This window comes from Epinephelus moara, chromosome 21 (assembly GCF_006386435.1).
Source record: "Epinephelus moara isolate mb chromosome 21, YSFRI_EMoa_1.0, whole genome shotgun sequence".
NCBI lineage: Eukaryota > Metazoa > Chordata > Actinopteri > Perciformes > Serranidae > Epinephelus > Epinephelus moara.
The window spans coordinates 34922780-34948668 of NC_065526.1; the positions used below are offsets into that span (position 1 = coordinate 34922780).

General features: G+C 40.6%; 1 protein-coding gene across 1 annotated transcript in view; it reads left to right on the forward strand.

Moving 5' to 3' along the window:
* rab2a (RAB2A, member RAS oncogene family) overlaps positions 1 to 23436 on the forward strand; it is a 32795-nt gene extending 9359 nt beyond the window's left edge. The window contains exons 2-8 of the mRNA XM_050074588.1: positions 3773 to 3844; positions 4980 to 5047; positions 7618 to 7700; positions 10063 to 10155; positions 11229 to 11340; positions 17432 to 17500; positions 22348 to 23436. Of these exons, the coding sequence (XP_049930545.1) occupies positions 3773 to 3844; positions 4980 to 5047; positions 7618 to 7700; positions 10063 to 10155; positions 11229 to 11340; positions 17432 to 17500; positions 22348 to 22443 (593 nt within the window). The 3' untranslated portion in view covers positions 22444 to 23436. The remainder of the gene's footprint in view (positions 1 to 3772; positions 3845 to 4979; positions 5048 to 7617; positions 7701 to 10062; positions 10156 to 11228; positions 11341 to 17431; positions 17501 to 22347) is intronic.
* Positions 23437 to 25889: the final 2453 nt, after the last annotated feature.

Consider the following 25889-nt stretch of genomic DNA (forward strand, 5'->3'; position numbering starts at 1 on the left):
TTTAGCAAAGCTTTCTTATAGTTAGCATGTAGGTTTTTAGCTACTGTAGACCTACCACTTACAGTAGAATGGAAGTGTAGCAGAATGTTGGCCAGTGCTTATCTCATTGGTCCACTTGTATTGAATTAGACTGGTGTTTGCTCAGCCAGAGCTGAGCAATTAATCCACCTGTCAGTCATCCTGTCAGTCAGCCAGTAAACCTGTTCTCTAACCAGCCACTCAGGCACTTGGTTGTTTTCTGATAGCCCAGCAGGTCTTTCCACATTACAAATGACCTGCGTGATAAAAGCTTCTAGTCTGGTGAGGTATTATTACCTTTAACTAGACGCTGTAGGAAAGACCCAACACTGTAACATATTGCATAGTTCTCTATTAATTATGACTGACTTTAGCCACTCTCGCCATTTGAAGGCACAGCAGGTTTTGATTGTGGGCTCTGTAGACAGTTTGCCCATGTTCTGTACCACAGGCGTCACAGTGTTAGCCCTCAGCTAGAAATAGGAAGCTGCACCATGCTAGAATGGTCTGTTAATTGTATTGTGACTAATCTAGCTGATTGGAAATATGTAGCAAATGCAAACTAAATTGCTTATTGTGTCCTCTGTGATAGCCATTAGGCCTTGGTAGTAGAAGAGTGTATTGTTTGCAGGTGTGTTTTGACTGCACACACAAGTGTGATGGAGGTGACGATGACATGATTGTTACACCTCTATATAGCTGCCCTCGTCGTGATCCCTCCATCTCTTATCATCATCATCACACAATGATGCCTGCCTAGCAATACTGCTGCCTGGCAATGGTAACCCTTGGAAACCATGAAGGAGGAAGACCATGTCCCTCTCTGTCACCTCCTTGAATGTCTCTCAGCTTCTCTTTCTGGCCTTCTCATTAGCATCCTTCTCTTCTTGCCCCACCCCCTCCTCCCATCCACTGCTTGTTGACACCATGTGCTCCGTAACCTCAAAGCTCTGAATGCTCATCCTGGCATTAAACCCTGCAAAATAAGCATTAAATAGCAGTTATCTTTATTGGACTCTCTTGTCCTTTCTTATCAGCTGCACATTTAAAATTGAACACTATTAGATTGGGGTGTATATGATTCACTTCAAAACATCTTGCTCAAAAAGACATTGAAACGTTATATCTTCAGCAATCTAAGTGCAGTATAGTGGACTTAGAGGTGAATAGAGGGCAGTCGATAGCGCTGGTTGATAAATAGATCTGGACTGAGTGACAGGCTGAATTCATTATTGATGCATTACATGTCATTCTGTTAAGTCTTCTTTTTGGTAAATATAAATTGTTGAGTCCTTGCTTCTTATCGTTTCAGCTCCACCCCCACTGGTTTTGTTCTAAAAAAAGACTTTGGAATACACCCACTTGATTTGACTAAGGCTTCATTCACACTTATGTGTCTTGGGTCTTTGGATCACAAGTGGACTGCTCCAAGTGCAGTTGTGAATGCAACCAATATATCCTCAATAGGCCCGTTTCCACCGCAGGAACTTCGGGGTAATTTTATGGGGCCGGGGCCGTTGGTGCGTGTCTCCACCGCAGGAACCACCCCCGAAGGACAGAGTTCTGGAACTTTTACAGGGGCTAAACAAGTCCCTGCCTCAGAGTAGGTACTCAGAATGGACCCGAGAAACTCCTGGCTGGGGCTTGGGGATTACTTGGTGCTGATTGGATATACTCAAGGCGGGATGTGATGTTTTGTAATTAATAACATGGTTATCGTAGATTAGCTGGGCTAACCGTTAGCTGTTAGCGGTGTCTGTAATAACTCAATAAACGGTCTGTGAAAAAAATATTTTTCCCAGCGGATATCTTAGTTATAACATGATTGAGGTAGCAAAGCAGTTTTGTGTTGCTATGTGTAGTATTTAGTCAGTTTTGGGAAATCATGATGTCTAGAAAGCATGAGCTGACAAGGACAGCTAACAGCAGCAGCAAAGCTAACATTAGGACGTCATCTGTTAAAAGCCTCCCGTTGTAGGATACGACATGAAACTACTCCAGTTAGCTCAATCATGTTGTAAGTAAGACATCCGCTGGAAAAAAAAAAATTTTTCACGGACCGTGACCGGAGTTATTACAGACACCGCTAACGGCTAACGGCGCCCCTACCCCCCCCCCCCCCCCCCTCTCTTTCAGCAGTGTGTACATTTATGTGTCCTGGGCCACATTGAGGGACCGTCTACCCAGCGGACATCTTTGTTTATCCAGCTCCCTCTTGGATAGGCAAACTTTTTGTTGTTGCTGTACACAGGTTAGACACAGCACTGCAGAGCCACTCCTCTCCTGGCAAATGGTCAGTTCAGCATCTGCTCAGTTGGCAAGAGCTAACACAGCAGCAGCTGTTAAACACTTAAATGGTCCCAACAAACTCGCACCGACACAGAAGCGGCTCAACTTTTTTATTAAACGAATCCAGTCGCCGTAGACCCCCATGTGAAAATGCCCAACTGTACAGCAGAAATAAACAATTTTTGTCTCTAGCCTATTTCATGAAAACTGTACAGGGGGTGAATTTCTATAGGCCTATGACTCTCCTGTTTACATTTTGTCAAGGCTTCAAGTTACATAAAATTAAATATGGGCCACTTTGAGTGACAGGCTGTCTGATGATGATGTCTTCTGCTTCTCAGTCAGATCCAGACCCTGCTTTTCAGAAATAACAGACCATAGAATGCCATAATTGACCAATCATGATCGAGTATTAGCAAAGCTGTGTTTATAAAGTATTATAACGCACTGCTTTTTCACTTCTGGTGATCATGTTATGTATACTGAAAATGAAAGTGTTTTATAGAACTGCTGTTCAGTGTAGACTTCCCTTCAAACAGTGACTAAGGACACAAAGGTTCAAACAGGTTTCAGTGGAGCCGCTGCTGCACCAAACCTGTTAAATGTGTTTCTAATGCTTCGGAGTGTTTGTTTTTTAGAATCTGTAAAGGAAGTTCCAGCTCACTGTTTCTGTATTGATGGCTTCTGAGAATCAGTTGGCATACAGCATTTCCACTCAAATATTTCATGATGCTATGAAAATTAGTTTAGATTTTGTAATGAAATTTGCAGGCATCTTTTAGTGACTTTGTAATCAGATTATCCTCTGCTGTTTTTGTTGTTGTTCCAGTTTTGGACTGAATTACTAAAACTAATAAAAGCCGGTCATTGAAAGTTTAAGAAATGGGTGTTGACACCTGGTGACATGATCATTTTGGTCCACCTGAGTGTGTGTGGATCTGTAGCAGTGTGCAACATTCAGAACTGAAGTCATATGTAGAGTGGTGTTAATGATGAGCAGATTCACTGGTGCCCTTTCAGAAAAACAACAGTGACATCACACATACAAAGAAGCCAGCTGGCCTGTTAGCTCGCTAGCACTTGACTCAGGTTAACTTAACTATCTAAAGTTAGGTTGGAGGAATAGTGTGTAAGCTCCTTGCTGGGGTTGATTGAACTTGATGATGATTCCAATAATCCCATGTTTAATTTAAATGAATTATTTGTATAAGACATACAACGGTGTACAACAGTAATGTTGTAAAGTGTTGTCACCTAGAAACCTCAGAGTGTTTCTGCGCTGTGTGGGAGTTCAGGGTTTCATAAAGCAATTGATTTAATAATGATGTTGGTCCGTGTGGTATTTTATTCTTAGCACATGTGACACCTTTGAAAATGAATCTGTGTTGATGCTTGTTTGTGTGACTCCTTAATCATCTTGCTGCATTAGACCCTCTTTAATGTGCCGTGTGTGTTTGTTTTTCAGGCGTGGGGAAGTCATGTCTATTACTACAGTTCACAGACAAGAGGTTTCAGCCAGTTCACGATCTCACTATCGGTAAGATGCCTCTCTTCTACACATTTAGCACTAAAAGCAACATCATCGCTACAAAAACATTCATTAAATGTATACAATACCATCATCATTTAGCATTTACTAACTGCACTCATGCCTCTTGTTAGAAAGCAGTGCAAAATTAGTACAGTTGCTGCCAACAGGCTCAAAAGGTGGAGCTGATTAAAAGTAATTAGCTGTGATGGGGTCATGCTCTAACTATAAGTTACTGATAGGTTGAACCTTTATCACAGTAAGATAATGTTGTTTTAGATAAGCAGGGTAGAGCTCAGCATAGCCCTGAATCAGCTCAAATCATAATTAACCAGTACACCACGGCTGGAAAGTAAAAGAATAACTGCATCTTATTTTACAGAATCTAAATCAGTTCCTATTGATAACCTTTATAGTCTGCTACCGCCATTTGTGGCTTAAAGTCAACCATTCTGCCATGGGGGTCTGTTAGGGTAATGATCACATATACTACATTACAGCATCTGTTTTGCCTATTCATCTGTGTGTGATCTATGTACAGTGGATTATAAAACACTCCTGTACAGCAACCACATCAGGAAGACCACACCTACTGATACATAGTTCATCAGCAGGTTTGGTCTTCCAGAGCCAATTTTATCACCTGACTCTCGCTTAGCCCAGCTTTATCAGTAGTATAGAAATGCCAAAGACATATATGAGGTAATTTAGGGGTGCTTTGACTCCTTTGGTACCACTGAAACAAACATTTTTTGGTTTAGTGTATTTAAATAGTCAGCTGAACTCTGGTGCAGACCAAACAAGTGGACAGAGACCACCTAAAGGGGGTGGGGTGTGTGAAGCCCAGCCTCTATTCATGGGAGATTATCTGCCAACCATGGAAACATAGGGGTATCACCAAGTTAGTATGGGAATTACCTGATACATAAAAAAAAAGAGTTAAAATGTTTTGCTGTGTTTGTGTCCCACTCTGTTTATTCATTAATTAATTTCTTAGAATTTTCCCAATATAAAGTGAGTGAAAAAACTAAAATGTTGTTGTAATAAACTTAAAAGGTTCATTAATAAGCAGCACAACTTTCTGATTAAGTCAGTAACTGATTGTACATATCCCACATTCTTCTGTTTGTGTGTCTGTGTCCAGGTGTGGAATTTGGAGCGAGGATGATCACTATAGATGGCAAACAGATCAAACTGCAGATCTGGGATACGGTAATATATCTACTGTATGTTTTCTTTAAAGGAGGCTTTCCTCACTGTGGCAACATGTCTATGACTCTGTAAAAAGATCTGAACAAACGTTAAATGAATGATTTAAAGTCAAGGCTGTATGTCTCAGAGACACAGGCATTGGAGGTTTTAAACTTGAAATTTTAACCAGTGATTCTGTAATGACACATTTTTCAAATAGTAATCAATTGGGATGTAAATGTGAATCTGAAAGGGTCTTCAGAAATCCCATTTTGATGACTGAATCTGAGTTAATTCAAACAAGAGATCTGGAATGGATTAAAGAGTTAGATATATAAAAATATACTGTTTGATGAAAAGAGGACTAACTCATAACTGTTGTACTCAGTTTGGCAAAAATCTTTCATGTCCTGTTCATGTTGTGTCCCTGTTTTGGGACTTGTTAAAGAGAGTTTCTGCTTTAGATAAAGCTCTTAAAACAAGAAAACATGCACGTTTTTCAGTTGGAGAGACTAAAGCAATAATAAATCACGTAGAAGCATTTAGGTATAGTGTTTATGAAGTTATTATTTTTAATTAATTTGAATAAAGAAGTGATATGGCATGTTCCCTTTTAAGGCTTTAAATATAAATAGAAATCACTGCCGATCATGTCTTACTGTTAGAGGTGACCACTCAAATATACAAGATGCAATGATGACTAATGTAGCGGTTACAGTTATAAACCTTAGGGCACAGTGCTAAACTGAATCTAGGGGTTTTAGAGTGGAGGTAGAGGCGTATCAATACATAACATCACCGTAATCCAAGACAGACAAGAACACTGCTTCAGTTATCCGCTTCCTACTAAGCATCAGAAATCAGCTCTGTTTCTGTACAAACATAATTTTTTTTCATTCATTGTCGTAGCTTGTTGACAAGTTTGTCAATGTGAAATTTGTTACTTTTTGAGTCAGTCAGATGCCGAGGTATTTATAGTCTAAGACCCTCTCAATACTATGACCGTTCACGGTGGTATATGCAAACTACTGTCCACAATATTTCTGGCTGCAGAAAAAAAATGTATTGTTCTAAGCATTGAGTCAGTATGCAAGTTTGAACATGCAGTTAACCAGTTGACCAGCAGGTGGAGTTAGAGCTCCATAGAAAGACACTGCTCCATGAGGAGAAGGCCCACAGCAGTGATGTCAGTCCTGCTTCTCAAAACTCAAGACTACTGCAGGCTTTCTATCCTACCAGCTAGTTAATTGTCTTCACCTGGTTTTACAGGTGTTATAAAGTTAAGAAATCCAGCAGGGCTCACTGATGCTTACTAGACTTGTACAATACACCACCAGCAAATGGCCAGAGAAACCAGTGGGATCATTGTGTAGGCTGCACATGACGTATGAATAAGTGTGTGTGCATGTATGTGTGTTTCTGCACCCAAGTATGTAGGCCAGATGGCAGACAGACACAGCGTTCCCTCTCTTTCACCCTTATTTATCATTTATTCACTAATAGCATTACTGGCTGGTTGACCGCTCCCTGAATGACTGACTGACTGTTGTAGTGGCTGTCTAACCGGCTGCTTGGTTCACTGACTGGTCCTCTGGCTGACTGGTTGAACCATCTAATGAACTAACTAACCGGCTCAGTGACTGAATGTCTAGTTCTCTGACTCAGTGACCGGCTGCTTCATTGACCAGCAGACTTGGTTCCTGGGCGAAACACCGGCAGCCTGGTCTTCTGACTTGCTTAATGATTCACCGAGTGATTGTGTTTCTGACTGACTGACTGACTGACTGTCTGGTTGTTCAGATGAGGTCAGAGCAGCGCAGGGCTGCAGCTGCAAGGATAGAGTGGTGTTTTGTTTTCTACCCCGGCCTGGACCAAACACAGACAACATTGTTACTGTACATGGGACGGAGACAGAGGATGAATAGACGGGCAGGGGGGTGGTAAGAGTGCTAGATGGTGAAAGGAGTGATGGAAAGAGGGCAGGCCCAGGGATTCATAGATAGAGAATGAAAAGATGAGTGATGCAAGGAAGAGACAGTAGAGGTGAGACAATGGGGGGTAATAATGTAAGGGGGAGTGAACGAACAAGGTGACCTGCTGGGCTAAACACACTGTTTCTGTGACTCCCAGTAAATGCTACAGGTTTAATCCATATGACACCACAGCTAATGTGGCCTTCCATGTTGTTCATAAATAGGGAAACTGGGAGGTTATACACACGAGCAGAGAGAAAGAAAGGGATTGTGACAGATAGATGGAGAAAGAAAGAGAGACCTCCATTGTATCCGATTACAGGCTCTGCTCTGTCCTGTCCTCTCCCCAGCTGACTGAAAACCTGGAGCCGGATTCTGCTAGAGAATCAGGGCTGGTACAGAACATTTATGGGACTAGACTACATACAGAGGACTCGTAGATAACAGGACAGGTGGGAGGATGACCTGTAGGACTGAAAGATGAGTCCTGTTAAGCCAGAGTCAGACTGCAGCAGGATCAGGGCTGTTAGAAAACCAAAGGCTCAGCAGTTGTCTGTGGTCGTTTCAATTATTCAGATTTCAATTTCTGTTTATTAATATATGTATGTGTTTCTGCAGGCTGGTCAGGAATCGTTCCGGTCCATCACCAGGTCTTACTACAGAGGAGCAGCAGGAGCTCTGCTAGTCTATGACATCACAAGGTAACAGAACCAATCAGAGAGACACCTACACACTCTGTAGCCAAGCTGCGTTCAGGAACACTGGGAAGTTGGACACTGGAATGAGAATCAATGATGAGACTGTGTCCTTACGAGAGCTTAAAAACTTCAAAATACCTCTAGTTCAACCTTTCCTATTATGAGCATCCTCTCCTCACCATGAAAAGTTGCCACTTGCAAGTTGAGAAATTGTGATAGGACAAATGTTGTAAGTTAGCATGATGTTTTTGAGTTTTCACTCATTACATACTATGATTCAGACATAGCTGCACCAAAAGAAAAATATGCATTACATTAGGGCTGTACCTGTCTCAGAATTATGTCAGTCAAATCGGAGTCGGCTGTGTGAAATTAATGTTCAACTACTGATTTTCTTTTCCATGTAAAGCTTTAAAGTTCGAATGGAGCTCAGTGGGACGTTCAGTGTGAAAGCAGCATGTAATACAGTTGACAAGCTAACAGTGCTAATGACAGTTCAGAAATGTGCAACAATATTTTCTGCCAACACTAGATATCAAACGAAAGCCGGAGACTTTCTGCAACAAGTCCGCAGGTGGCTGTTCTAAAGAGTAGTGTGAAAGTTAATAGCACTCACTCTGCAGCAAAATCAGGGGGACCAAAACGTCCCCAGAAGTTCACTGCACAGCACACTGACTTGCAAAAGAAAACAAAACCAACAACTGCTCAAAGCAATCTGAGTTGACTGACGGGTCTCCGACTGATGATTCGAAACTCTGACTTATAAGGGGCAGCCCTACATTACATAAAGTCACAGATTCTAGAATGTCACGTCTGAAAGTCACGTCAGGACACAGGAACAAGGCCAAGAATCATGAAGGACATTTGAGATAATTCCTAATGACAAATGAACATTTTGAGCTGCTGATGGCACGAGAAGAAATGTGACTTCCAGAACTATCTGATTTCAGTCCATCTTGAATACTTCTTGGGTGCATTTACCCTTAGCTCTTTTGAGATCGGATAGCTAGGTGGTCCACCCAATATGTGCGCAGTGACTAAGTATAAATCAGGTCTTAGCTGCTTCTCTTCTCAAACCCACTAGCAGCAGGTCATTCTTACCATTAAGTCAATGATATGTTCCAGAGCAAAATATATTGTCATCTACTGACCAGATTGAAATGAAATTTGTTATTGATCTTCATGGTCCCCAGAGATTCACTCTTAATGATTATCATGTTCCTTTGACCTTTTGTCCAGCACTATCACCCTCCCTCCATCCTCCCCGGAATGCTGCTGACCCCGTTTTATTTTAAATACTCAGGTTTTGTTTAATTGCATTTTATAGTTCTTGATGGGTGGAGAGGGAGATTTTTGCAAACAATGGGGCAGACACCCACATTCGCTTCCTGACTGGGTCTTAAAAGTCACAATGTGTCAAGTCAAAATACCTTTTTTGTTTTCATCTTTCTTGTGTGGTCACCCTTTTTCCCATTGCAGTGGCTTCCTCTGGTGACGGATAATGCTCCCACTACCACTCATATGTCGTCATATTTGCTTTGAAACAACTCCCAATCCGTTTTTCGCCGCCTTATACTCGTGACAGTTCTATCTTGTAGATCAAGGCAAAGAAATCCCTCTTACTTTTTGCCATCTCTGTAGTATTTTCTGTACACAACCTACTGCAGAGTAGACAATCTGCTCCCTGTTGACACATGCATGCTCAGTGCATGTGAATGGTCACGTGATATGTGTTTTCAGGCATGATTGTATAGTCGAAGATTATTTCTGAAACTCTGCAAAAATGCTTGTGTTTATGGACTTCGTTTTTGTTGTTAAATGCAGTTTTAAAATGAAAACATATTAGCAGGAATGTGGTCTTTGTCAAAGAAGGATTGTCCTGATGTTGATACATATTGTGTGGATATTTATGTTCCTCAGAAGTAGAACCCTGGGGTTCTTAATTTTGACCTAGTTAGTTGATTTCAAGGAGGGAGTTCATTTTAATGTGTAAAATACTGTGAGGCAGAGTGGACATTTCAACCTTTAAGGGATCACTAGGGGGACTTAAGACATTATGCTTTGTGCTTGAGGACAGTAAACAGAGTCTGTTCAGATCTATGTAGGAAGCACATTCAGATAATATTAGCTGGTAAGCCACTCAGAGTCAGAAACTTCTCAAATCTAAACTTTCATGATAGGTTAAGGAACAAGTGAGATAAGGTCTTTTTGTGAGTTTAAATGATTGCAAACATTGCAAGAGGAAGTGACAAGGATGTCATTCACCACATGAAGGAAAGTAAAATCTGATACAAATGTGTAAACTCTAAAGCTCTTTCATGATGGATGCTGTATCTGTGATGTGATTCTGTGCTTGTTTTAACAGAAGGGACACCTTCAACCACTTGACGACCTGGTTAGAGGACGCTCGCCAACATTCCAACTCCAATATGGTCATCATGCTCATTGGCAACAAGAGGTAAGATACAATACACAGTGATGGTTACAGCCTGTCCTACATAAGACTGGACCATTGACAATGTGTGGCAGCTATCAGTGGGGTTTAAGAACACTGTACTGTAGTACAATGGTTTGTTTAACATTTGTCCAAGTAAGCTGGGATGCTGTCATGACTTGGCCCGGTCCTTACTTTAAACGGTAGCTTTTGTTAACAGTAAAATGAAGTAAAACTGTTCCATGCTAATTTAAGCTAAATACATCATTTAGTCAGATTTAAATAAGTAACTTACTTAGATCTGGTTGTTCACAATGTGTTGGCTGACTCCCTACTTCAGGTTACATAACATAGCATTGTGAAAGGTAAAGCTATGTCAAAAGACTGCTGGCGATAGAATTGCAGACACCTTGAAACTAACTCTTCGATGGTTAGTGCATTCTTTCGTCAAATTTAAATGAGGAAGTTCACATCTGCAACAAACCTCAGCTGGTTATTGATACCACTGAGGGCTCAGGTGCCTCATGTTACATAACAGCATTATGTAAGAAAAATGTGCAAAAATGTTCTGTTGTTGATACATTTACAAACACCTTGACATGTATTTGACAACTCTACACACCTGCCAGATGGACTCATGCTTATTGGTGTTTAAGGTAAACTTTTTCCTAACAGTTGAGGTAGAATTGTTCAAGTTAAAAAACTTGCATAAGCATTTATTTCACAGGGAGCTGTTAGCCACTTAGCAGCAGAGGGCAAAGCTAAAAAACATTTTGTGGTTGTTTTTGCTGTTTTTAACTCAAACAACAAAGCCACTGCTATCAGTGGTGTGTCATCATGAACAGAAGTTCACATTCTGTTTTTATTCATTAGAGAAGTGTGGTAATTGATATCACAGAATTTTCAGTGATCCTGACGTGAGTTAGCTTCCTCCGCAGGTCAGGTAAATATCACTGTTCAACTGTACAACTGTTCATAAGGTGTACTAATGTAATGCACCACTATCTTTCTGCTTTTGGCGAACCAATTTTTTTTTTCATAATTGAAACACATCATTTTATTGTATCTAAGTGTGTGTGTGTTTGTGTATTTTTTAGTGACCTGGAGTCGAGGAGAGAGGTGAAGAAAGAGGAAGGTGAAGCATTTGCCAGAGAACATGGCCTCATATTCATGGAGACCTCAGCCAAGACTGCCTCTAATGTAGAGGAGGTAATAATACACACACACACACACACACACACACACACACATACATATACGTATACACATAGATATACCCATGCACACATATACTTTCATTTGGGCTACATTTTAAAAGTTGTTTGCCGTTATGTTGACTTATAGCACCACTTCACTACTTCACAACTCACCTGAACCTGTCTGAGTTCCAAAATTCTTCCTAACTCCACCTGTCTGAAATCTACAATAGACCACTCCTAGCCGGTCAACTAATGCTAAAGGCTTTTGCTACCATATAAATCTCTTATTGTGAGAGGGGTGATGCCAGAATTTCACACATATTATCTGCTATTTCACAGCAATTACTTCTATTAACTTATCTAAAGTTAGTCCTCTGTTTGTCTGAAACACAATGCAAGCATAAACTTCCAACACTGCAGACTAAATCTTTGAATATGTCATGATTTATGTAAGGATGTGTACACCATAAGCAAGCCTGTTTCAGACTGCAGTGATGTTTTATCATTTATCACATTGTCAGGCAGCATCAGAAGTAACATGAATAGAACCATATATTGGCTTATTCCAGCTGTGTATGTATTACAGTTGTATTATAAATCACATTCAGTCCAATTGGCGTCATCCACCTATGATGCAATTTGAATTATTACATTTTTACTTAAGAAATTATTATTTCAACAGAGGAAAAGAATGAACCATCCTAATGAGTAATTTTGTTCTACACCAGTATACATTGACTTGATGATGTTTTTGTTGTTTGTATTTAGTAGTAGCTGTAAATGTAGTAATAGAAAAGCAGTGCAAAGCTGTTTTAATTATAAGGCAACATGCAATGTACTGAATATAATAAAGTACAAGAAAATCCGACAATAACAAGACGAAAAAATACAGGGGGAAAAAAACACCTACTAAAAGAAAGTGGAAGATCTCAGGTTATCCATTTCTGTTTCAGAAAGCAGCACCAAGGTAGCTCAAAGCACGGTAACCAGATCTGAATCTTCTGCTAGGTACAGAGGTACAAAGATCTTGTTTTTACCAGAAACAGACACATTTTTAATGAAAATCATGAAAAATGAAAATCAATAGCATTCTTTCTGCAACAGTAATTACTTCTCTATTCATTAGTTCTTAATGGTAGTAGCAGAGACTGCCATTCCCTCACTGGTTTCAGATTTCCTAAGCACAAGGATTTACAGGAAAACAATGCAAAAAGCAAACAAATGGAAAAAAAAAAAACCATTATGGGTACTTGTAGATGAGAAACTCCTCAAGTTGCTAAAACCCCAAATTCCCACAAACATAAATTCCCACAAACATTTTAGAGAACATTTACCTTGGTGTCCTTGGTGGTAGCTAGAGCACCGCCTTCCATATTACCACCACTACAGTGCTCTCTGTCTTTGTGGAAACTGAATGATTAACAATAACACACACATTATGTTCATACATTCATGTTTACAGTGTACATAATTTTTTTTATATTACTCTTATTATTGTTATTTGCTTTCAGATTTTATATTTGTTAGTATTTCCCTTTTATACCTAGGCTTCTAATTACTCTATATTTTTATATATTTTATATTCTTTGTTATGCACCAATACACCAAGCCAAATTCCTTTTATGTGAAAACCTACTTGACAATAAAACGATTCTGATTCTGATTCTGACATTAACCACAGAAATTCAGAAAACTGACATGGTGGGTGAGAGCTGGGTGTATATTTTGAATGAAACATTAGTCAGTGCACATTAAAAGATGAATGCCACAGTGCAGTCTTGAACGGTGATCAGAGCTATAATGGATAGTAAATCTCTAATCAATCCACTATCTTACCTACACTAGTTTATTGTTCTAACTTGTATGTATGAAGTCTAAATGCCCTTCCTAAATGGATCATGACACTAAAAGAAAACCTCCCGATGACTTGACTGTACTTATAGCATCAGGGGTCACCATGCTGGAGCCTAACCATGCCAGCCATCACATTAGCTTCACATTAGCATCATGAAGCACACCACTCCACCCCTCATGGAGCCACACCCCTGGTGTTGTTGTGTGTAATGAATGCATGGCGTTGTCCTCGGGGACCCCTTTCTCACTTATCCAATCACATAAATAATCCCATCCTACACAGCACAGCATGCCAGCCAGGGGCACTGCACAGAGTGTGTATGTGTGCGTTTGTTTACATTGATTTTTTTTTTCTACCCTCCCTTGCCTGGCCTATATCATGCAAACACACACACACACCACTGTTGAGTCAAGCTCTCTTTGGGGTTAAGATGAGGGGGGAGGGATGACTGTGTGTGTGTGTGTGTGTGTGTGTGTGTGTGTGTGTGTGTGTGTGTGTGTGTGTGTGTGTGTGTGGTATGATTAATTTGTCTCATTAGTGTCCTCTGAATCCTCCTGATACCGCTCCTCTCCTCCCTTCCCTTCATCTCTCCTCGCTCTATCCCTCGACGTCCATCATTTGCTCTTTACCTCCCTCCCATCCTCCTTCACCTCCCCCCTCCCACTCTTCATCCATTTCCTCTTCCCCCTCCTCCAACATGTCATCCTCCCCTTTCCTCCTCCATGTCCTCCTGCCCTCTTCCATTCATTTCTTCCTCCCCTCCTCCTCTCTCTTCTCCATCATCTCCCTTTCTCTCTCCAGCAGTATATCAACCAGTTATAGTTCATACATATTCATAACCTCCACCCCGCCTCCCCTCAGCGACATCCAGCAGCCAATCAGTGCACTGGGTTTGTCGTCAGGGTCTGTGGGTGGACACCGGGCTGATGGGATGGTCCTTAGAGAGAGATTCCTGTAAGCATCTTCTCATAGTCTCATCTCCCCATCCTTTCTTCTTTCCTTACATCCTCCCTTCCTGGAGACCCTTTGCTTAGTCTCTGCTCAATTTTGGTTTTGTTTTTCTTTATTTCTTTCATCTTTCTTCTATCTCTTGTGTTTTCTCGTCTATTTTTTCTCCTGTCTTCTCTCATTTTTTGTTGAACTTTTTCTGTCTCTTCCCGTTTTTGCAGCTTTTCAGCTCTTTATGCTCATCTCCTCTAGTCTTTTGTTTTTCCCGTCTTCCCAGTATCTTCTCTACTTGAAACCATTCCTCAAATGTTTCCTTTACCTAAATGTTTTCTCTCCACTCTACCCCTACATGTTTTATCTCCGTAGTTTTGTATTTCCTCCTTTCATCCTCTCCCCGGCCAAACAATCTCTACAAATCACGACTAAATATTGCTGAGAAATTGAAGAAAAAGAAGTGTAGAGAGCTGTACATGAACAAGGGGTGCAGTGATGTGTTGAAGGAAGGAAAGAGGACAGGAGTGAACAGGACAGAGTGCACCAGAGAGCACCCTTGGGCTCCTCAGTCTATTTTCAGACCGGGTGTCAGATAGAAGTTCAGGACATATTTTCAGTTCTTTAATGACTCTGCTTAAGAAACACACTTCTTCATGGCCTGACAGAGTTGTGTGTGGAGGCAGTTGGGAGAGTGCTTCATTGTTCCTCCACAGACTGAAGTGTGTGTGATCTGACTTGATTTCAGATCACACACTCTGCACAACAAGTTTATCATAGTTGCTTTCCAGTTTAGACCCTTGAGAGACGAACACCAAGAGACTGTCCCTGGAGATATCAGTCGGAGGCTAGTAGCTCAGGGAGCTTAATTCCACTTTATACTAACATCTTTGATCCTCGCAGTGCTGTCAGTAAGGTGTGTGTTGAAAGAAAACAGAGATTGTGTGTAGTCTGTGTGTGCGTTGTGTTCAGATCTTATTCTTGTAGCAGCTGTTGACAAGAAAAAGCAAATCTGCTCTAAAGGGTTTCTGCATCTTCTAACAAGGTCTTCATCTTAAAGCTTTGAAAGCTCTCAGATAGTGTTCATTGAGGCATTTTACTTCTTAAAAATAGTCTACATCTTGATCTCTTTAAGTCCCAACAAAACAGCATTTTAGAGCGTCTTCCTTCCTTGATGTGTTTCCTGTTGACACTGAATACTGAGGCAGGAAAAAAATAAACTAACGTGTTATCACGGAGGGAGAGAACAGCAGTTTTTATTTGATCAGACGGATAGAGGAATGAGACTTTGCAAAAATCAGCAACAGCTTTATTTGATAGAAGTTTAAAGTGGAAATAGACACATTTATTGCTTTTATTTATCATTATGAAGTAAATGTTGATTGCATCATGTAACAGCTATGGAATAATGACAGCATCAGCATTTAGATTAGTTCCCTATAAGCCGCACTGCCACCACGCAATTCAGTCCACCACCACGTACAATCCTGCAGGAAAATGAAGGCTCCATTTACACCACAAGTGCGTCAAGCATTGCACAACCAAAACAGGAAGAGGACAGAGCTTTTGTTTTCCCTGGTAGCTATCGATAGCTATCCCTAGTTACCAAAGAGAATCAGTGTACTATCCCCATTTGTGAAAATGGTGGACAGAGGAACAACCAAAGTAACTGTAGAGACTGAGGTAGTCGCTAGGCTCTGAGGAAAAGAGATCCAGTTGTTGTTGTTGTTGTTGTTGTTGTTGTTGTTGTGACAGCAACGTTAATAATAATACCACTTGGAAACACAGCAAGTGAGCCTGATTTCCAAGAGGTAAAAATATTTTAATTCATTTTCAGGCTTGTCAAAAAAAATTATATATTGCACATAATTTTTTAAAAGATATATATTAATACATAAAACAATGAAGATATTTCTTAACATTTCATGAAATGCAGTTATCAGACCTAGACCATAAATCATCCAGGACGACTTTAGCTTATTGCAGATATATTGATATTTGACATGCATGAGAAACAGTGTCACCATAACATAGTTTGCAAGTTGATTTCTACACTGATAAATGTCCCACTCAGGATATGTATTAGTTACAGTAAAAGAAAAAAGTAATCTAAGAGTTCCATATCAGGATTGTTTTTTTTTCTTGCATATTTGTTTTTAAAAAATGACTATTTGCCAATATAGTGTCAAACAACTTGTTTTACCTGCCGTGCTGTGTGATGGAAAAACATGAGGGCCCTTTAGCTGGGGATCAGCCCGCTGCTTTTAAACATCATCGCTCAAAACAAGCCATCATCAATTAAAGACACACCTTCAAGCAGGTAGCCCTGATGTAATGGAGATGCAAATCCCTGCCACGCTGGGCTGACATGCTGATTCAAACCAAGCCAGCACATTAGTGAGGAAAGGGGGTATAAGAAATGGTTCCAGCACATCTTCCCCTTAAACCTCAACTTGTGGTTTTTACCTTTCTGTAAAAGATACAAGGTATCAGCTTGTGAGCAGTGGGTATACTGGAAGATGTATTTTTCCAGGGCCAGGCTAGCCCTTTCCACCCACTTCCAGTCTCTGTGCTAAGCTAAGCTTTCAGCCTTCTTCAGCTCCATATATTGGTGTACAGACATAACAGACGTAAGGTTCATACCATTCTTCTCAATTCACTTTAAAAATAATAGCATACACGTGTATTTCCGAAAAGGTTGTCCTGTGTCTTTAAAAGCTCCTTTAAAACTATTAGCTTACTTTTATGTATGTTTTAGCCCATTTGAGTTTCTGTTTATCTCAGTATGCAATAAACGCTACTCATTTTAAGTTTTTGTCATTGTTACATTTTGTTGTCTTCAAGTGCTGGTGTTAGGCTTTAATATCCCATACTTGACTGATACTAAAATTCACACACACATCCGTTTCCTGATGTCAATATTTGATTATTGTTTGTCAGTACTGTGTGTATTTTCATTAACACAGCCTATATAGAATATTTAACACATCATTTTGCACTTTCAGCCATCATTTTGACAATAAATAAAACTGAGAATGATAGTTTACTGTGATAGATTACAGTTTCCAGTGAAAAAGAAAGGCAAAGTCATGTTTTAGCCTGAATATTTAGCAGTTTAAACTGGTTGTGTTCTTTAAATCTTGCAGTGAATCTGCTTTGCATACCTAATGGTGTGTGGCTTTTTCATAAACAAAAAGAAAAGAAAAAGAAAAGAACTGAGCCATCTCATTTACAGGAGTCAACACACAAATATGAATTGAATCACCACTTCTCTCTCTGTCTGTTTCACTTCCTGTCTCTATCTCAGGCTTTCATCAACACAGCCAAGGAGATCTATGAGAAGATTCAGGAGGGAGTGTTTGATATCAACAATGAGGTGAGACACACGGTTCACTCTGTTTCCTTCCTTGTCAAACCTCTCCATTCTTGTTGTCTTTTTTAAGGCTGTCTTCTCCTCTCTTCCAGTCTTTGTTCTCCTCTTTTCCTCTCCTTTTCCTCCTTAGTGTAGTTTTCCAGCAGTGTGTGTGGTTTGCCACGCTCCCTCTCTCCTCAAAAAGAGGGGGGGAAAAAAACCTCTTCCCTGCTTCCTTTGACTCCAGCCAAGCAAAACTCCCTGCGTTCCTCCTCTTCCCTGCTCTATTTTCCACTCACTCTTTCTTCACTCTGCAGCTCTCTCTCTCTCTCCGTCTCTCTTTTTTGGCATCTTGCCAGCTCATAAATTCCTCACATCCCACAAGGTCTCAGTCATTCGGCAAGAAAACAAACACCCAGCCAGTCAGTCGTCAGTCTGTAAGCTTCCTATCCAGCCAGTCAGTAAGTTTGCTATCCAGTCGACCAGATGGTTATCTTCTCAGTGGAACAGTTATCCAGGCAGGAAAGTCAAGGCACCAAGCCTGTCAGCAAGTATGCACTTGTCAGTAAGTGTTAGTCATACTACCTCCACATTAAAATTGCAAACAGTTTACGCGTGAAAGCAATGTGCGTCCACATTGGTGTTTTCAGGTTGGTTTCCTAAAGATCTTCTTCCACATGAAAACACTAGAAGAAAGGCTCAATCTCTTTTTGATGTTGCATTTTGTTCAGCAAAATACAAAGCTGTACATCACACATAACATCTGGTAATATCTCTTTTCTCATTGAAGACAATTTTCCAGTATCAAGCAACTGCGTGAATTAGTGATCACAGTGCTACTTTTGAACAGGCAAAGTGTTTCCTGTGCTGCCACAATGTGATGTTGATCAAATGATTTTTTTATGACTGATGTCTGACAAAATGAATGCAGATTACTGACAATCCCTGTGTTGTGTGATCAGCTGCACTGATTTAAAATGAGTGATCTAGTTAGAGGTAACAGAAAGCTCTCTTCTTAAGTTACTGCTGTATAGCACCCAACTACCCAGGTTCATTTTTTCCAAAGGCTCAATTTTTTTCAGCTACAATAGAATGCACAGCTTGTGTTGCCAGATTTATCCACTCTGAAGGCAGTTTTCAGAAAATCATCAGCTTAGGACCGAAACAGAGAGAAAAATATATTTTTAAAGATTTATAAATCACTTTTATTAAGAAATGATACTTAATAATAATAATAATAATAATAATAACTTTATTTATATAGCACCTTTTAAAAACAAAGTTTACAAAGTGCTTTGACAAACAAAGCAAAATCAGTACAATCAACAATGTAACAGCAGCAGGTAATACAGCAACAACACACAATATAGCAGAGGCAGACATATACAACATGGCAGCAATAAGGTAGCAGCAAGGAGTACAGGAGAGAACAGCAAAGGGAATAAAATAAGTAAATACAATACAACTAAAACACTAATAAATAAACAATACAAGAGAAAGAGGAGAACAACGACATCACATAAAAGCAAGTCTATAAAAATGGGTTTTAAGAAGTGATTTAAAAGAAGTCACTGAATCTGCAAACCTTAGATCCTCGGGCAGGTCGTTCCAAAGCCGAGGGGCCCTGATGGAAAAAGCTCGGTCGCCCTTAGACTTCAGCCTCGACTCTGGAACAACCAAAAGGCCCCTGCCCGAGGATCTAAGGCTGCGTACAGGCTCATATGGGGTCAACATTTCTGTTATATAGCTAGGGGCCAGACCCAGACGTGCCTTAAAAGTGATCAGTAAAATCTTAAAATCAATTCTAAAACAGACAGGGAGCCAATGAAGGCAAGCAAGAATAGGGGTGATGTGATGTCGTCTGTTAAAACCAGTGAGAAGCCTAGCTGCTGCGTTCTGAACTAGTTGGAGGCGGGAGAGTGATAATTATAATTAATTTATCCATGTAGCTGGTGTCCATCAAGGTCTGCATGATATCCATTTTATCATTTGCCCACATCTGTGTGAACATATTTGAACGTCCACGTGCAGCTTAGTGTGTACGACCCTACAGATCATAAGTGCTGATTGCTCATGTGCAACATGTCCTCATACACAGACACTCCATGTATTATAAAATGGACTGTGTGCACCTCTCCTGTCCGTGTCCTTTTCTCATTAGTCCCTTTTACACTACCTGCTCAAGGCAGGGATGTTGCTGCATTGTTCCGCCTCGCAGTTCTTTAGAAAAGATTTTTCTCGCCTTTAAGCCGGCAGCAGAGGTAGTAACAGCAGCAAATCACCATGTGTAAAAGGGACAACCGGCAGGACAGAGCCATGGACAGGACAGGTGTGATGTTTTGACGACATGTTTTGTGTGCGACCCACCAGCAAGAAATTTAAAAAGCAGCTAGCAGCTAACTCAAAGAAGAAAAACAGCAGTCGAAAATGTCTGCAACTTGGGAGAAGGATGAGGTCCAGGAGCTCCTTACCCTCCGAGCAGAGGACAAAATCAGACGCCACATAACAGGGATGGTTAAAGATTGTTATTGCCATGTTAATGCCATTGTTAGGTTTACAAATTGCTGCCAACACGTATGTTTTATGTCACACTAGAGGCTGCTGCTCTCTTGTTTCAGTGATGCCAACATGCTGTCTAAAACCACACACTATTGGGGCATGATGCCGCTGTTGTTTGGTTCTGTGTAAAAATGCAAAGGTGGCATAAAGAAGGGACTTTGTAGCGACCCAATCTGGAATCACATATCAGCTCTGTCTCCATTTACTTCAGTTTAGGCCTAAATGATAGCATGAACATTCCTTTTTTTGTCTTGGTTCAAGCTCCACTCAGCTCCTGCAGTATCAGGGGCCAACCTCTGACTGTGCAGATGTGCACATTCAACAGTTAAAATGTTGATGGGCTATGATTTGTACAGTTCTGTCAGTTTTGTTGAACGAAAGACCGGTATTAGACTGATACTCAGCCTAAATTGCCTTTTTTTTCTGCGCTTCATTCATTCAGCCTGAGTTTGTGTTCATGTGTTCTTTTGTTTCATTTTGCCCTAAGTGGTCAGTAGCATGAGATGTATCTGTCTGCAGACATCATTTTCAGTCGGCACAGAAGCAGCAGTAGCTGTTGCTAAGAGCAGTAAACTTAATGTTTTTGACATTGATCAAAGACACAAATTGATTTAGGAGTTGTTCTGTTTGTTGTCTTACAATAACACGTACAACTGCATTGATCTTATCCACACTTCATTTTTCATGAATGTAGCTAGCTATGAAGGAAGATGACATCTCCACTCTTAATCCTCATTACAAATCTCTGATTGGTCAACTGTCTCTCCAACTGGATGAGTTAGTGGTCAGTGAGCACAGCACCTTTTTAGATCACTGAACAAATGTGAGCTGTCTGAAGTGATTCAGAGGTTTGAAACAAGGCAAGGCTAATGTGACTTTTAGTGTGGGTGTGCTCTTGGTTTACCCTCCATACTATTACTATCCAGATGGTTATCTCCTTAAGAAGACTCTTAACCACGTTGTAGATCGTGACGTAAATAAAGTCACGTGCCACACAGACCATGCTCGTGCAGCCTGTACACGCGGACCATATGTGCCAACAAACATGTGTGAACACGTCCGTGAATGCAGACAGCCAATGTAGTATATAAACAGAACAGTGTGTGCGCCCTCTGTTTTGGAGTGTATCTGGCCCTTTAGCCAGCCAGCCAGCAGGTCCAAGTGTTCGTCAGACAGGACTGGAGTTAGCCAGCCAGCCAGCCAGCCAGCGAGTGTTTTTGTTATTAGTAACAGTAAGACGGAGTGAAGGCAGATCGGCCAGCCAAACCACATCAGCTGACTGGCTGAGAGAGAGAGAGAGGGAAGCCCCACCAGAAATGTTGGCAGCCACTATGAGAAAATACTCACACACACTTACTCACACACACACATGGCCTTAGCTCAATAAATGTGATTTAAAGGCATACAGTGTTTCCCAGAGGCACTACTGCTACTGAGTGTAGGAGGGGGAGTTACGCTGAGAGGGAGAGAGATAAATATATACAGAGGGAGAGAGCGAGGCTGAGAGTGTGCTACAGCCACGGACAGAGAGAGAGATGATGAAACACAGAGAGGGAAAGTGAGCAGTACAGTACACAGAGGGAGAGAGAAAGAGAGCACCAGTTGAAAGGATGAGAGAGGGAGAGAGAGATGAAAGAGCTGTGTCTCTCTACCACCCACCTGCCTGCCTCTCTTTCTGTTTCTCTTCTTTAAAAGTGCTTTTCTTTTTTTTCCTCGTGTCCTTGAGTGCTGCTGGTGTTTCCTTTGCTTTTGTGCAACACAGCAGCACCTGTTGCTTCCTCTATGATGTGATCCAATAGGAGCTCCTGCAGGCGCTGTGCAATGTTAATCTTCCATAGCATCCTGTAACTTGTTCTTTATTTTTCCCAAGTATTGTTTTTCTTCAGTTCTTTTTTTGCTCTACCTCCACTGTATATATTGTTGAAGGGGATTCGCATGTCCACTGCAATAAGTCTCTAAATGCATGTCTGACCACACCTGAACACTACTGTACCTTGCCCCTAGTTTTCTGCATTTAAATGAGTTTGTGCTAATTTGATTAAAGCAAGCTTTATAAAAGGAATAATTTGGAGGAGAAAGGTTTTGTTAAGCATCATAGAAAATGTACATGCTCATAAAATTAGGAAAAGTAAGGATAGATTAAATATAGACATGCTTCGTCAACAAAATTACACCCTTTCCTAATTACACCAACAGATTTTGTCACCTTGTTACTGTCGTGATCATTTTGAGGAACCCTGTAGCAGAGACATTGTTTTTCCTGTTCTAATTTATCTCCTATTTGTGTTGTTTATGTCTTTGTCTCCACACAGGCTAATGGTATTAAGATTGGACCCCAGCATCCTACCACCAACTCCACACTGACCGGCAGCCAGGGAGGCCAACAGGCTGGAGGGGGCTGCTGCTGAAGCCTCAAAACACACCTCCTCCTCCTCCTTCTCCTCCTCCTCCTCCTCCTCCTCCTTCAACCCCGACCCTTCCTCCTCCTCGCCCTCTCCGACCCTCCCTTGCGTTTCTACAGAACTGTCCAGGCTCACTAACAGTTTGTTAACCTCTCTCTCTCTCTCTCTACCGCTCCATTCTGTCATCCATCCATCCCTCCCTCTCTGTCTTTTTCTCTGTCTTTCAGCCATGTCTTTCTTAAGTCCCTTGACCATGACCCAAGGGTCTCGGGGCCATGTCCCCATAAATCAACCTGACTTCCAACAGTCTAACAAGGACCGAGTCAGCTTCACCTGCAGGTTTAGCCCCCAAATTCTGAAGTTTTGCAGTTCATCTTTTTTTTTGGTTAGATAAATGGATTTTTATCTCTTTATTTAAAAAAAAAAAAAAAGCACGCTGGAATGTGAAGAACTCTGTTCCAGCAGTTTAATTTACGTACTTCTCTGAATTCATGAGGATGTTGTTGGGATATCACAGTACCTCAGAATCATAAAAAAATAGAGCTATACCTTCAGTAACGATGAAGTTGTTGGTAGAGATTAAGCAACTGACTGTATGGAATAAATCATGCGCTGTGTTGTGTCTATACACACATCTGTACATGTTTTGAAGAAAATGACACAGCACATTGATAGCAGGACATGTTCCTACATGTCAAGTCAGTTTGCATGCTGTGTCTGTGTGTATAGGGACGATATAGGTATTCCAGTATGTCAGTTTATGAGGTGTAGGAGGCATTCAAGTCACTCTGTATGTTCTGTCCATAAAAACAAAGTGCAAATATTATGTTATTTTGAGCTTTCTTTCTCTATTCTTCTTCATGTTATTTTTTTCTTTCTCTGTCTTTGTGTCCTTTTTGTTGACTTGCAGATGATTTGTATTTAATGAACACTACAAACTGGTTGTGGCTTAAAGTTTTTTAAATTGTCTGGAGAGAGAATAAAAGACCAAACTGTTAAGTGTGATTATGGATCCTTTTGGGAAAGACGGAAGCCGAAAAGTTAAAGGAACGTTAAGGGATGTTGAGAGCAGCGGCCGCCAATATGAAGTTAAGAAGTAAAAAGAGGAGAATAGATTGGAATTTGAGACTTTTTTTGGTTAACTATATTTATCGGGCACATTTCTGTGTATATATGGCTCTTTAGGTTTCTGTAGCTTTTTTTGGCTGTTAAAGGTAAAGCGTGGCATGTTGTTGTGGTCTAGTTACTTCTTTACCAGGGCTGGAAGAGAGACCCTACTGGACCTTTACACAGCTTTTTAGCATTTTTAACAATTCTCATTTAAACCCAAAGGTACTGAGCCGCCCTGTTACATTAGGGTAGTTGGTGCCCTTTCTTTTAAATGACAAGTATGAATGATAACAGGCTGTTAACAGGACCGTGTAGAGGCATTGAAAGTCCCTGGTGGAGAACAGACTCCAGCTGAAAATGTCAAGGCGTCTCCCTTTTAAGCAAGCTAAGATTTCCACCACGAATTAGCTGGCAGATATATAATGTATACTGTTTAGAGCTTGATCAATGACTGCTGCAATGTTTTTTGCTTCGAGATCCCCCATGTAATAGGCACCATTTTACTGTTATGATCATATTTTACTGCTTCAGTTACTTATCGTTCATCCTTCCCTCTCATCCTCACCTCTCTATCTTTCTGTCTTTCTCAGACTGTGTGGTAACATTAGCTCTGTGTCTATTTTTAATGCCAAATTATTGTGTTTACCTGTGTTTTGTCAAAAAAAAAAATGTGGGAAAAAATCGACAAAGCCCCTATAATCTGTCCTGAAATCAGCTGCCTGCCTTAACTCCACCCCCCTGAGAGATTTGGACAGCTGCTAAAATGTATCAAACCGACCCCTTACCTGCAGAGAGGCATTTTACCACTAACTAGCTAGTCGACGATGCATTACACATGCATAGATGCACACTTAGAGATGTGTAAAGTCATAGGAACAGGCCTAGTTTGAGTTCTGTGTATGAATTGGGGCATTTGAAATGAATCCAAACCCACATGTTAACATTGTTTCTTCCCATCCTCTCCATGCACACACACACCCAGCCTGCATACATTATATGCATGCATACGTAGAGGATGCATACATATATTTCTGTTTATCTAACCTAGCTGTTTTCTCTCCAGGCTAACTGTATAACTTTAGGGAGTTTTTGGGTTTCACAGCAGTGCGAGTGAATCTGTTTTTCTCGGCAGTGTTTTTCCTCTTATTTTTCTTTCTTTCTTTTTTTATTCCTAGATATATTCAGACAGTTATTAATCTTATTCTGATGATGATTATTCTTTGTAAAGCAAGATGTAGTGTGTATGTGTGTGTGCGTGTGTGGACCCAGAGGGGTTACAGGGGGAGGATCAAGCCAAACCTGATGCATCTATCTATCTATCTATCTATCTATGGATTGATCTAGCTATCTTATCTATGTGACCCTCCTCTCTCGCTCTTCCTGCCTCTCCTCCTCCCCCTCAACGTTATTTGCTGTGTTTGTTCTTTGGAAAAAAGAAAACTTAAAAAAAAGAAAAAATGAAAATGCTATCACAATAAACTATAATAAAACATTCTAAACTCTAAACATGTCATTTTGATGGTTACGTGGGATGGAAAAAATACAGTGTTTGAAAAAAACAACAACAACTGCATTTGTAATTTCTGTCTTGTTTTTTTTTTGCCACCCAGCCTGCCCATGCTGACTTTTCAGTATATGAATGGATCAATCATAATGGGTCCACATGCTGTTTTACTCTGATTTATCCGTTCAAATGAGCAGGGAGGGACTCGTGCAATCTTGGATCCGTGCCATTCGACCTTCAGCAGTCATGGAGATTGTATTCCCTGATGAAGGTCAGCCAGACTGAGAGCCTGCTTAATGAATGAAACATTTTTAACTCATATGTAGTCAGGGAGGGTTTACATGTTCAGTGTATGTACATGAGGTTTTTAGCAATGCCCTACATAGAATTCCTACATTTGTAGGAATATGCAGAATTTTTGGAACATTAGTGAATGTTAGCTGGGAGGCCACCATGGGCGTAGATTTCAGAGGGGACGCAGGGGTCCCTTTTGATATTGAGAATGTGAATTGTCATAGCAGAGGACCTTTATGGTAAAATGTAAGACATTTACAGCAGAAATTGATACAGAAAAGGCATACTATTACCAGAATGCAGGAAATTGAGTGTTTGACCCTCACAATTTTCTGGAAGAGAATCCCATCCCCACATTTCTTATGTGCCCCCAAACAAAACCTACACCCTTGGAGACCCAATAAGCATATGTTGACATGCTAGCATGAAGTGCTGGAGCTGGTGAACTACAAGGGATTTTTGGGACCTTTTCTAACAAGGCATACTAAGTAAATATATTCCATCTAGTGCCTGGCTTTTATTAAAGGTTAAGTAACTTACTTTT